At 30.6% G+C, this 15,240-nt stretch overlaps 1 protein-coding gene across 1 annotated transcript in view; it reads right to left on the minus strand.

Moving 5' to 3' along the window:
* The window catches only part of LOC142326585 (uncharacterized), a 354,985-nt gene that overhangs the window by 151,695 nt on the left and 188,050 nt on the right, over positions 1 to 15,240 (minus strand). The window contains exon 6 of the mRNA XM_075369170.1: positions 11,250 to 11,440. Coding sequence (XP_075225285.1) covers positions 11,250 to 11,440 — 191 coding nt within the window. The remainder of the gene's footprint in view (positions 1 to 11,249; positions 11,441 to 15,240) is intronic.

Raw genomic sequence — 15,240 nt, forward strand, 5'->3', positions numbered from 1 at the left:
GAGAGCTGCGATTCTTATAGCTAGCTGCTTTTTCTTCTTTTTCCTCACGTAATAAATATTGCGTGTTTAGAGAGTTATTTATCCACCGTGAATTTAATTATGTGTTAATGTGCATTTACTGACGTCTAGAATTTATCCTAAAAATATTTTTACTTTTTATTTCTAAAAAAAAAACGATTTTTCTGCCGCAAATTCTTATAAAAACTAATGTTACACAATTTTATGAACAATTCGAGTTATTATTTTCATCTTATCTATTATCAGGAAGGAAACACTTAGTTAAAATTCCATAAAAAGTTTTGACATTACATGTTATAAATTTTATTATTTTTCTTAATGGTAATTACTGGTCTGGTTGACGTTTTATTGGTACTAAGAGAAAGCAATGTGCGATCTAAGTTAGAAATAGTGAACTAGTAAGTAGAAGGAAAGATTTGATAAATTAAAATAAAATAATTTTCCACTATTTAAAAAATCTCATACGAACAGCACATGATTTCCTTTACGCCTATTAAATTACATACACAATTTTCTTTTTTAAATGAAAAGTACATAACATTTTATTTCATTAATAACTTCTGATATTTTTTCATAATTTTTTTTGTTGTTATTGAATTATTATTTATCTTAATTTTTTTATAATCACTGGTTTATAATAATTAATAAATCAATATATTTAAATTAAAAAAAAAAGTTAAAAAAAAGAGATGAAGTCCGATTGGTTAAAATGATGTGCCTTCCCCTTGTAAAATACAAATATTTCATCAATTAAAATTTCATTTGGTTATAACTCTGAAACCAATGAAAATAAGTACCACTTACGATATATCGTTAAAAACTCTCAATAAGAGCTTATTGCTGCAGTTAAGACGCAGTTCATAATTCAAATGTTTTTGATTTTGGGCTTTTTTTGGAGACTTTTGGTCCAGACGATTGCAACCAAAAGGGGATGTGCACAACTGCATGTTACAAAAGTCCTAAATCCAAAATTTCAACATTCTACGGCTAATCGTTTTTGAGTTATGTAAGATACATACGTACGTACAGATGTCATACCGAAATTAGTCAAAAAGGACTCAGGAATGGTAAAAATGAATATTTCCGTTGAAACCTGAAAACCGAAATTTTTCGCGATCACAATATACTTTCTTTACTTCGCACAAGAAAGTAAAAATGAAAAAAAGATTTTTTGTTTTTTTTTAATTAATTTTTCACATTCTTTTGAATAAAAAAATCTAACACAAAGAATGATAATTTCGTTATATATTCAAACTGGAGTACGATAATACCTAGAAGTTGCAGATTTTTGTGATTTAGTTAAAAAAAATTACGAGAGATGCATCAAATAAGAAACATTGTACTCGTACAATGTTTGCATTTCATGAAAGATATCGATTAATAACAAAACAGATTTTTGAGCAGGATTAATATTTTTCAAGAAAAAAATATTAAACAACATTTTGAATTTTTAATAATCTTCGTAAAAATGGTACATTTCAAACAGCACTCATGTTTTATCTGAATGTAAATCGATACATGGTGATGAAAGAGAAAACATTTTTCAGGTGGTACAGCTTAGTCCTACAACAAACAAGCGAAGAATTTCTATACCACTCAACATTTCACAAAATACAGTTTGGCGAACATTATATTCACACGGACTGCGTCCTTCATATGTTCAGAAAGTTTAACACCTCCAGATTGGTGACCCTGCCAGATAACTGCAGTTTTGTCAATGAGTTAACAAAAATTACCACAATTCCATTCATACTATTTTCGGACGAAGCTACTCTTACCAGTAATAGCATCATAAAAAACCCATGGAATTCACATTGAAGTTCTGAAGAAAACCCAAATGCTGTTGTAGTTGAATCGAAATTCCGGTAAAGATTTTCGGTGAACGTTTGGTGCGGCATTATCGACAACCAATTAATAAGCCTATCGTAAAGAAAAAGCTCCGTAGTGAGTAGTACATAAAATTACATAGAAATTATATATTTTTAATTTTGAAAAAAAATTCTTTTATAAAATATTAATACGAAACAATTATTTCATTTTTAAGGTAATTTTAGTGAAGATTGATTGTAGAAATAATATTAAAATAATTGATTTTTATAATATTAATAATCTCATTTTTTAAACGATTTAGATGTCACAAATGAAAATTTATGTTCTGATAACATTTTTTTATTGCGTTTTCGGGAAAGAACCAAAAGGTTGATAGGCTAGTAAGGATATGGGTTGCGGTGAAGTGAGAAAGCTGATGCTTGTTCATCTTGGCCCTAACCCTAATGGTAATTGGAGCGATATGATGAAATGAGCAAAATGGTACCGGAATTATTTAACTCAGCGTTGTTTTATATAACGACCAAACAAAACTAGGGTAAACGGTTTTATAGAACAAAAGTTTAAATACCGACTTCAGTTCAAGACAATTAACGTTAATAAGTAACTCACTACTATTTTAATTAATGTTTACTTATTTTTTTATAGCAATAATAATGAAAAAATCGAGTCATTTTTTTTATTGTAACCATAAATTTCTAAACAGCGTAGCAATTAAAAAAATAATACTAATGGGACTAGGCTAATCGTCAAAAATAAAAATAAATACGTTATATTTGATATATATATTTTTTTTTCATTATTTTCATGAGTAGAATAGATTATGAAAGTCCCGGGAGAACTTTGTGATACATTCTATATTTTATTAATATAATATTTATTATTATAATTTTGTTACGATCGTTATTGTTTCACTTATAACGCAATACAGCGATGTAAATTTAATTAAAAGTCGATGAAATTTTTCAATAGCTTAATTCGATACCTCCATTTTTCAGTATTCATATGTAACTTATGACTCGAAATAACCCATGAATATTACTTGATAAGCGTTTAAATAGTTTAGTTTTTTTTATTCCCTCGCTAAGATAGTCAGAATTATTATAATACTTTTATCTTTTAAAAGTAATTCCTATTCAATTTAAAAACAGAACATATCTTTTGAACGCAACTTTTTAAACTGAGGAATTGCCAGGATAAACGGCCCAGAGACGCTAAAGTAATTTTTCTAAAACTTTTTTTGTTTTAGTCCTTGTCTTTTGTAAAAAAATAAATAAGTTTTTTGTTGTAAGTCGATTAAAGTATTTTTTTTGTAGAGCAAAAAAATTTAGCAAGCTTATTTTTCAGTCCATGATATTTGACAGCCCATTTATATGCATTCTCTCTCTTTCTCTTTCTGTTAATGTTAAATAAAAGAAAATAAAGAAAAACATATTACGAAAATAATCCTGCATTGCATTCTATCTTAATTAAATAAAACCAAAATATTTATCTAAAAGTTGAATAAATAATTCTTATTTTAAAAAAGAGAAAAAACTGTTTGGTTTCAGAATCTCTAGTCTTCGAAAAGACACTATAAATTCTAAGTAAACAACCTTTTTTTAAACTGCTGTATATCCAGTATCAAAAAATACAGAAAAAAATCTATACTTTTTATTTATGAAAACTTAATTTGTTTATATTAATAAAATTTATTCAAATGAATCTATTTAAATGCAATTTTTATACATAATAAAGGATAATTTTTTCAAATATTTTCTTCTATAAGTATTAATTTTTTTTATATAATCGGTTTTGATTTATTTCAGATAGAAACTCTTATTTCCAATTAAAAAAAGAAGAAAACCTTAATAAGAACATTTATTTTTAATAACTTTAAGAATTCCAAAAAAAAAACTTTGTTTTAACGGACTGAAGATAACAGAGTCTCCTATCCCTTTCCTTTTCGCCATTTGTTTAATTCAAATTGCCATTTATTCAGTGTTACTTAAATAGATGAGACAAATCCTTTGATATCTGTTTCATGAAAATCTATGCGACAAATCCTTTGATATCTGTTTCATGAAAATCTATGCAACTGTTCTAGCGTTACAGGGATATAAACAAACGAACGAATAAACAAACATACCATCAACATAGACACACCCACACTTACACACTTTCTCTCCTTCACACGTACCCTCCTTCTGATGTAGTCAGATAAAAGTCCTGTTTTTTTAAAGTATTTAACATTTTGACTGATTGTGGTTGTAAATGGTGAATTAAAAAAAAAACAAATGAACATATTATTACCTTAATATGTAAGAAAGCGAACACTTACTGTTGATCAACACTGAATATTTAATACGAGTATAACAATTATACATATAATGAAATAATTCTTTTTCTTCATTTTTTGTGAATTTAAAATAATAAAGTTCTGAATACGTTTTTTCATTGGAAATAAAACATTAATGACCTAATTTGTGGTCATTACTTTTCGAATTATAATAAATATCACACAATATTTATTTTTAATCACAAATAACAAAAAACCTTTGGCTAAAGCTTAGTACAGAAATATTATAGCTAAAAACTAGTTTTTCTTTAACAATGCATGTATTTACAATCGGTTCTAAGTAAGCAACCACAAGTAAATAGCATTAAATAACGTACCTGATGAGCGGTTTACAGCAAAAGTCGTCAATAAAATGTACATATATACCATAAAGTCAATATAAACACACTCACATTGATTGGGATCCCAATAATGCAAGATATCGCAAAAGTCTAATGAAAAAAACAATCCATAACATTATTAAACAATAGCTAGAAATAAAAAAAGGTAAAATAACAAATTCAATGTGATGAATAGAAGGGAGTTAGTTAGGTTCCACATTAAAGTATAGTAAAGATGTTCATCACATATCTGATACCGAACCAGCTCAAGTGTCATTCAGATACCAGAAGTCCGCAAGTGTAGGCGTTTCAAACGCCGGAAATCTTCACGGTTGTCTAGGAGAGTAACTGCTAGAAAATTTACATGATTGTCTAATCGCTGTCTCTAAGTTAAACCGAACCGTTTGATCCCGTCACGAAGATAACACAATTCAAGGTAGTCGTGAATTTCCTCGTTCCGTGCGAACTACTGTGCCTCTTGCAGTGGATCTCGATAACTTATAATGAAAACGTTGTGTAATTCCAACGTTACGTTTTCTCAGCGTACCCTATAGCTTATGCCGTACTTCCAAACCGGTTTTAGAATCACCTAGTATATCAAAAGCTTGTTGGACAGCGACGGATGCGAGTTCCTACCTAACAACCATTCTTGGTTCAAGTTACTTCCTTTTTTCTTTCACGTGGTACTTCCACGTTAAATGACCATAAAGATGGAGCCGATAAGTACCGAACCCGTTCAGAGGTCGTGATAAAGACGCCGTTCAGGTGAAGTAGTGGACAGTCACTCCTCCTCATCACATAAGTGATATGACTATACGGATTTACTTTTAACCGTCATTTTGCTAGCCGTACGCAGATCAGGTCTAAACCGATTGTAACTTCGTTGAGGCCAAGTGTGGATCTTCGTCAACGGCCAGGATCGCTGTATCGTCAGCAAACGCTGCGACGATGACATGGTCTGGAGCTGGAAGATTCGCAATAAAAATTGATTACAGTACTGGTCCTACAACAGAGTCTTGTGGACCTTTGATTTAGTATCAAAGAATCCAGATAACTCACTGTTGCATCTGATCTGGGAAAAATGCTATCGAGATAGTTCTGCAAAAAACCAGATAGAATGGTTGATGAAGGTTGCGTTTCAACTTATGGAGTAGACCAGGCAGCCAGACCTTGTCAAAGGCCTGCTAAACATCCAAGAAGGCCACCGAACAGAATTTATTTTCTTCCAGGCACTTTGTGATATCATTAACAGCCCTGTGCATTTGTTCGACGGTAGAATGTCCATCTCTGAATCCAAAGTGATGACCTGAAATAATCTTTTCCTAATCCAACGTTGGCCACAGCCTTCGAAGCAACAGTTTCCCAAATAACTTCGATAGAATTAGCAGGAAGCTTATTGGTCTGTAGGAAGACGCGTTGTGCATATGTTTAACCGACTTTGTAATCGTTATTACTTAAGACTCATTCCATTCTGATGGTAAGCAAAGCACAACGTCCAAAATACTATTGAAGAGGCCTGGAATGTACTTGATGGCCTTGAACGGTTCTAACATCTTTTCAACTACCAGGTAATAACCTGGAGCTTTCTTTCAGCGTTCTCCTATTTCATCTCCCGTAGCAAATCCTTAGTTGAAATGGGCTTAATAGGAAGTAAATCATTTGGCTTTTTTTTTTCAAAGACAAGTTTTTTAACTTAAATAATTCTTTTTAACAAAATAATTAATTTGTATTATTAATTAATAAAACATATACCTACGACTCAACTGGATACGGTGTAAAATATGTTAGCTGTTATATAAAGTAAAACGAGAAAAATTAAGGAAAATCCAGTTTTTTGTCTGTCGAAAAAATAAGTAGAAAACTTTCTTAGCTCAGAGTTATGCTGCAAAAAGTAAAGTAAGGCAAGTAATCAGCCAAAAGGTAGGGTATGACGTTTTTTACATTTATCTACGTTTTAAAACTCAGGAACCCCAAAAACGAAAAATAGGGGTAATGCTCGTACGTACGTATGCATGTGATCGCATGTTTGAAGCTAAATGACTTTTGACTGGATAAACCGATTTTGTACAAAGATTTGTTGGTAAAATTTAGGCGTCATTATTTCTACGGGGTAAGGGAGTATAGGGGGTCAATTTTCTCAAAATTTTGCAAACATAATCCCATTTTAAATTAACCTTAATACATACATGCATGCTTATCTTACCATTTTAAAAATATTTTGGCCTCAAAATTCCCCGTTCCACAAATTTCGAAAATCCTTTTTTTTATTTGTTGCATATTTTTACCGATTTTTTCAAATGTCTTCCTATGCTTAGTATGAATGCAAACGACTCAAAAACAAAAAAATATAAAAAAATACTTTGGGAGCAATACTGGTGGCGGAGGAGCCGAAAAAGTTTAAAAATATAGATTTTTTGAATTCTTGAAATTTTTTTGGTTTATTAAAACATATAATGATAATTTTAAAGTAAAACTTCATCATAAATTAACCCAGCTCAAAAAAAACAATCTTAGGTGACTTTTTTCATGAATATGTTTGTCCAAAATATAACAATATCCACTGCCAGGAAAGTATTACAACTTTGTTGTCAGATGGAGGTATTTAAATATAATACCTCCATCTTAAATAAGTGAAAAGCCATGAACACATACCGAATCTTTGTATTCGATAACAATTCATCGGCAATAACCTAACCTAAATTAAAACATACGTTGAAATACGTGCAACATCCTGGTTAAGTACACTGCTCTAAACACTGTTACTCTTGATTTTAATAAGCTAATACATTTAGCACTATCTTCATAATATTGTTAACTAAAACATCTAGTAGAACGTAACAAAGTATAAATGAAATCAGAGTTAGAAAAATATTAGTTCAAAATTTCTTAAAGAACATTTATGTTAATGAAATCTTGATTTATACTTACAACAAAAGTAAAGCAAGAAAAATATCGGATTTATCAATGAAAATTATATATATATATATATATATTTTTTTTTTTTTCTTCCTAATGTGTACGTTCAGTTGTTCAAATGGTGAACAATAAGCAACCCCCCCCCCTACGGCCTAATGAGATGGGTCGGAAAGGAATGATCAGGTCGACCATTCCTAAAACATGTAGTTCATTTAACCCTAACCATCAAAGTACAACGGTATTCATTAATATTCAAATTCGTATAAAAGCAATTAACGTTTACTAGGATTTCAACCGCAGAACCTCCGACTTAAAAAATCAGCTGTTAAACAACTGTTTTGCAACGACGAGTTAACAATTAGATCAGTCGCGTGGCTTATGTCCTTTGCTTAAATAGTATATTAAGAGAATAATCTCATATATTAAAAAAAAAATTGTGTTAGGTTTTATTCTGCCAATTTTTTTCTGTCTGGGTTTTTACTTGAAGGATGGGGCTGATTTGTTTTATTCTGTTCGGAATGACCCACAGATATGTCAAAAAGCGTCATCGAACCCAAAACTTGAGTCTCTTCTGAGAAATCCTCATTTACTTTTTAATTGAGGAACTTTCCGAGGTTAATACTCACAGGAAAATCCTTTTGAAGATCTGTCGATGGTTAATGATATATCTCAGGTCTTTCCGATCTGAATAAAAAAAAAATTCAGCATGATCCGTCCAGTAGAATGTCTAGACGGACTGAGAATATGTTTTGAGTATGCATTTTACTTAGACATAAAGGAAACGAGAAAATTAGGGGGTTGGGAGTGAGACGTTTTGTAAATGAATAATTTTTTTAGCATTTTTTTTTAATATTCAACATTACGTTTAGTAATAACGCTGCGAACCAGCAAGGGATCTCGCCTCTATGTACATATATTATTATTATTGTTATTTGTGTCATGTATAAAACAATCGTCATGTTATATTAATATAAAATTATATTTTTTTCTATGTATAACATAAGCCATCTGTCTGAAATATTTTACAAATTTCTTGAATGCCAAGGTAATATCAAATTGGAAATAAGTTTCAGATTTCGGTGATCAAGAAAGTACAAATTAAATGCATAGTTCTTTAAGCCTGATTAAGCTATTCTAAAAAAATAATTTTAATCTTCTTGGAATAGGTTTATCAAAATACGAGACAGTTTTGGTTTAAAATTAACAAAATACGAAAAGAAGATTTTGAGTACTCATTTAAAATATCTAAATGATTGTTATCAAATTAAAGAAACCATTCATATTTAATGTCATCACTGAGGAAAGGGTTTTAGTGTGGTTAGGTTATGTTAATTAACTAAACAGGAGCCTCTCCAAACACTCAGAAAATTAAATTGATTTTATTGTTCGACAAATTGTTAGTAACTAAATATCATTTTGAATCATTTTTGTTTTACATTCTCCTCTTTAATAACCGAGCAATTATTGTAATTCTATAGAGTAGTAATTTCATGACCATTAAAACCAACTTTACTTCCTCAAAACACTCGATAGTCCTCCACCATTTATTAAAACAATACAACTGTAGTTTGACCTCAACTGTAATGACAATGCTACAATAAAACTATTTGCATTGATTTGGTAATTTTAAATAGCAATAATATTTACCTAAAATTCAGTCTTTGTTCTTTTATTTTATGCTGCTCTACTACTTTATTTTTAATTAATTTTGAAATAACTCTAAAATTTTGCTTCATTATTTTTACTTTCCTGGAATCATAGCTCTCTAGAGCTATGCTACAAGAAGGAAAGTATAGTACAGTCAAAAAATAGTATAGTAGAGTCAAAAAATGGGAGTTGAGGTATTTTGCTTTTCTTGAGGTTTTATGACCCAGGGATGCCAAAAAAATATTGGGGTATATTCATACGCGTATTGGCAAGTTTGAAGCTTAGTAATATTTGACTGAATACACTGATTTTGATGAAAGTTTGTACAGACTCGTGTATATGGGTAAATTTGTTGGTAAAATTTTGTGGTCAATTATCTCCAAGTTGTAGGGGGGTTTTCAGGATCAATTTTCTCAAAATTTTGCAAATATAACCCTACTTAATATTAAGCACATACATGCATGCTTATCTTACCATTTTAAAAATATTTTGGCCTCAAAATTTCCACTTCTCCAAATATCGAAAAAAATTATATTTTTATTTATTGTTTTTTGTTTAACCGATTTTTTAAAAATGTCTTCCTTAACAAAGTAGTGCAAGTGATAAAAAAAAAAAAATTAATACTTTGGAGGCAATATTGGCGGTGAGAAACCGATCAAATTAAAAAATTTAATTTTTTTTAATTCTTGAAAACTTTTTTTTTGATTATTTAAACTTTTAATAACATTAAACGTTTAAATATTAAACTTTGTATAATAATATTACAATAAAATTTCATAATTTTACCTCTTACCCCGATAACAGAAATAAAACTTTTTATTAGTTGTACTTTTGTCAGTGGAATATTTTTATTTTATTTCATTTAACATAGTAAACGTGGTGGGCGGCGAGGCTCCTCGGAGTCGTCGCTCGTCGATCACCCCCTGGGGACGCCTTCCGGTCATACGGATTCGGATAGTAGAGGGCCTGGGTGATCAAGCAGGAGCTGAACATACCGTATGGCTTAGATCCGGCCCCTGCATGATAGGAGGGGAGGTTTTTTAGCGGGTGAGAGCCCCGCACTGCCGTCAGTGCGGGCCTGACGACGGCTGGCAGAGTTTCCCCCCCCCCCTACGAAAAAAAAACCATACTGAACATAAATAGATCAAAAAAAAATTTCTTGTAACGGGATTTTGGAGGTGGGAAGCAAGAAAAAATAAGGAAATACCGTTTTTTTTTTAATTTTTAAACTTTTTTTAGTTTATTGAAACATTTAACGATCATTTTATAATAAAAATTCATCATAAATTACCCATATCCGAAAAAAGGTTCTTAGGTAAACAGCTTTCATTATCTTTCACTATATAAAAATAAATAACCAATGCCAGGGAAGTATTACAACTTTATTGTCAGATTTTTTTTAACAATTTCTCTTATGGAAAAATAAATTTCCGACTTAAAAATAAATTTCTGACTTATGGAAAATTTGTTAATACTTTCTTCTGCTTCAATTTTCAAAATGTTTTAAATTTTACAGCAATTAAATTTTACACTAATTACTGTATAGTTATGATACATCTGTTAAGTTTGTTTAACGTATTGCTTCATATCATAAAAGGTATATTAATTTGTTGTTTTTCACTATCTCTCTTTACTATGGTTTTGATGCATGTAAAGCAATCAATTAGCAATAAACACAGCCATAATTTGTTTTCTCTGAGTGTAGTGATGTTCAATATATAGTTAGATCCTGGAGGGCATATGTAGAGGTGACTATTACATGAAATCAGTGAAGTAATACGCAATCGTTTATTTAACTCACTTAAAAAAGAAAATAGGAAACCACTTCACTCACTACTTTTTTAGTAAGCCTAGCATGGGATCCTTTTTATTCTGAAAAAGTTAAAAAATAAACTCACTTTTAAATTGAATTGTGACTCTTGTCAGGGGAAAGGTTGTAGGCGGCTTAACAGATATACGTAGAAACAAACAAGAATTTTTATGAATCGAATCGAACCGTACATATACTTTAGTATGATCAATTAAAAAAAATAATGTTTGTGCCCCAAAATAGTAACTTTTTTGAACAGAAATTATAAAAAAAAAATGTTTATTATTTGTAGAACACTATAAATAATAAATTAATTATAATACTAACTAGTATAAATTAAAGATAAACAAATATAAAATAATAAAAAACTCACCGTGTTCCATAGATACCCTCGCTTTAAATCCACCCATATGGTGAGAATAATCTGAATAAAATCTCAACCTCAATTTGGGGACTTCCGTCTTATACCTTAACAACTTAAGTCTATCAGTTAAATCACCACAATAACGTCTCGATGCCGTCTGTTCATCATCCTCCCACAGTTCTAACACATCATAACCGCACCTGAAACAATTTATTTTTGATATATTTTTATATAAATTTGTAAACATTATTTATATCAGAAATTTATGTTAAGAACAATTATACTGATCGATTATTTTTGTGTATTAATGTAAATATAATTATTCTTTATATGTATTCCTCCACTGTACGGTTGAATCAAACTGCTAAATTATTGTATTTGTTTGTCTGCGTTCATAATATTCGCCAGATTAATATATTTATAAAAAAATAATGCTCTTTCACTTTAAAACAGTTTATTAAATAATATATTTTCACAAAAATATAAAATCTGAGTTCTCAAGGTCTTAAATAGGATTATCACAAGTTTTCATCATGGTTCCAACTTTTTAGTGTCCTCCTTTGAACCAATTCTGTTAGTGTATGGAAAAAACCGGAAAACTGATCTATTCAAACTGTTCACGTTCAAACATTTTTCAATTTCAACAAAAATTTAAATAATGCATTAATAGCATATATATTTTTTTAATACGTCTGCTGCTTCTGAGAGGTAATACAAATTTTGTGATATTAAAAATGTTTGGTATAAGGCATTGTCCTGTAGAAACCCACCTTTCTTAAATTAAAAAAATTAGGATATTCATGTACTTGATCCATTCTTATTTAAAATGGGTGTAATAAAAACTTTTGCACAGTTCTGCACAAGAAGACCGACTTTTCGTTACCGAAGCCCTCAGTATATCGCAGTCAGAAACGCCCTATTTTTAAAGTGTGTAGTATTACCCCTATATACTTTCGATTAACTAAGAGACCCTGCACACAAGCATCAAGATTCAACTCACTCCCCATTGTGATTCACTGCATAAGCGCGTATGAAAAAAATATACTACTATACAGTTAATTGTAACGTCAAATTGACGTTTTGTTGTCTGTAGTCGACTTTAAATTGAGCATAACTGAAGAAGGCATTGGCCAATAGAAATCCCCTTTCTTAAATTAACAGAATTAGGATATTAATGCACTTCGTTCATCCTTATTTAAAATGTGTTCTATTTTAAGTGTGTAATAAAAACTCTTGCACAGTTCTGCGCAGGAAAACCGACCTTTCGTTACTGAAGTCCTCACTATTTCTCAGTCAGAAACGCCCTGATTTTTGGAGTATATAGTAGTATTAACCATATATACGTCTGATTAACGAAGAGACCCTGCACACAAGCATCAAGTTTCAACTCACTCACCATTGTGATTTACTGCATAAGCGGGTATGAAAAATATACTATTTTTTTTTTTGAACTCTACTCCCCTGGGCCGGTCCGAATGGTTGGTATTGCGCCACCCTGTTCTACTCTAATGGGCCTTCCCACCTACCGGCTATAAGTCCGGCATGGCAGGTCGGCCCACCGGTCAGTTCTTTTGAGTTCTTTTGCCCATCCGTATATCGCCACGTCAATACCATGTATTGTCGTGACGTGGCGATTGGGTCTTTTCAGGTCTTGATATTAACCTAACGAACAACCCTTAGGAGTCCCCAGTGGATCATCGGAACTGACACACCTCGGCATGTCAGCCCTCACCACTGAGGCTGTCCACCCTTTCCTTTCTTTCTTTTTCCTGTTTAGCCTCCGGTAACTACCGTTTAGATAATTCTTCAGAGGATGAATGAGGATGATATGTAATGAGTGTAAATGAAGTGTAGTCTTGTACATTCTCAGTTCGACCATTCCTGAGATGTGTGGTTAATTGAAACCCAACCACCAAAGAACACCGGTATCCAAAATCTATTATTCAAATCCGTGTAAAAATAACTGGGTTTACTAGGACTTGAACGCTGGAACTCTCGGCTTCCAAATCAGTTGATTTGGGAAGACGCGTTCATCACTAGACCAACCCGGTGGGTTGAGGCTGTCCACCCTGCCCTATGCTAAAGTTTAAAATCCTAGTCTCCTCTCATCGTTGTTTTTCTGCATAAGTATTCTTTTGTCTTCATAATATTTTCATATACACAACTTCATACTCACTACAACAGAACATCTAAATTTCAATGAAATTGACCTAGTAGTAGTTTTGGAGATTTTTGAGCCTCAAAATTTTATATAGGAATGGTAATTTCGTAATCCTAATATCTCAAAATGTAAGAAAATCCATTTTGGCCCACCCGATCTTAATATGCGATCGAAGGAAAAAGCTTACTTTTATTTTAAAAATTGGTAAAAAAGCAATTCTGTAAAAGAAATTTGGGATTACTGCAGCAAAAATAAAAACTTATTAACAATATATTTCACAAGTCAAACCGTCCATTTTCAAAAACCATTTGTTTCTGGGATTCTTTGAAAAAAAACATACTGTTACCAAAGTGATTCAGCTCTCAACTCCTCTTAAAGTAATAAAAGTAAAAATAAAAAAAAAATCATTCCAGTCAAAAAACCAAATAACAAATATATTCGTAAAGTACAAAACCTCTTCTTTCATAAGTTCATTGGGGAGATCATTTATGATTTGTCACTTTATTGTTCTTATCTGAAAAGGAGGGAAACCTCATACATTGACTGAAATTTAGATAAAATTTTATTTTATCTATTTATTAACTATGAAATTTTATTGCTTAAAATCTATATTTAACAAATATTTTGATAAACCAATTTTACTTACAGTCTAACATAATCACATTTATTGAAAGATTCTGAAGTTTGTCCCTTATTATCTGCTCAAAAAATATCTATTCCGATCAGGTAGTGCTCTGATATTGTAGGTTTAAAGATTCCAGAATCTAATAACTTAAATTTACTCCTAAAATAAAATGTGCTTAATACAAGACAAAACTATTTTATATAGTCTAAGTGACTAAGTGATGGAGGGCGATAAATGCTAACTAATAGGATCTTATAATTAAATCCAGAAACGCGTAAATTACCAGTGATATACTGGAAACTGGCCTCTGGTATGGTAATAATAAAAGGATTCTATTAAAATTTACCCTTATAATACGCCATAATTTTACCACCAATTCAATTATTCCTGATGTAATATAATTTTTTGAAACCAGGTAAATTATAACAACCAACGTTTTCACTATTGGTGGATATTTTTGTAAACTTTTCAAGGAAATGTCTTTTTCCCTGGAAATAAAATAATGGGGTGGCCATGAGACTGGTGTGATAACGGTCTCACAAGTGCTATAGAGATGAAAATAAATGTAGGTTATCTCAAAGTGATGAAACAATATGTGCATAATTGTATTCTGTTCAGTACTAACCGATATCCGCGTATTCATTTTATGAAAATATAGATTTTAAAAATTATAAAATAATGTTACGGGAAGCACACATTACATACATAAGAAACAAAAACACATTTAAGGCTTTCCAGTTTCAAAGAAAATAATGACATCAAATTCTGAAGTAAAAATAACAGAAGTAAAAATATTCTGAATTGAAACACAAGTAATTAAATAATGAACTTAAAAGTGAGTATTACAAGTATTACAAGTGAGTATGTATATTATAACTAAATAATAATTTAGGTTAAAACGAAAGAAAACTTTAGAATTTGAGCTCTTATTATTTTTAACTTAACAAATTTTTTTTGTATTATTAATAAAATAAAAAGTAAAAAAATTCAAGATAACCGGTTTTATGATGTCTTTTTTACATGCAATTTTCTACATTTACAACAATAATGGTACACGAAATGAATTTACTTTAAAATATTAGCTTTTATCTTTAAATTCATAAAATTTCTTTGAACTTCATCTTTTCAGAGATGGTTACAAATAGTTAAAATATTATTTTATTACGAAAAGTGGAGTCGAAAGTACCGTTGTTTCTTTTAAAAATAATCACTTA

The sequence above is a fragment of the Lycorma delicatula genome, chromosome 6, assembly GCF_047948215.1.
Source record: "Lycorma delicatula isolate Av1 chromosome 6, ASM4794821v1, whole genome shotgun sequence".
In the NCBI taxonomy this organism is placed as follows: Eukaryota; Metazoa; Arthropoda; class Insecta; order Hemiptera; family Fulgoridae; genus Lycorma; species Lycorma delicatula.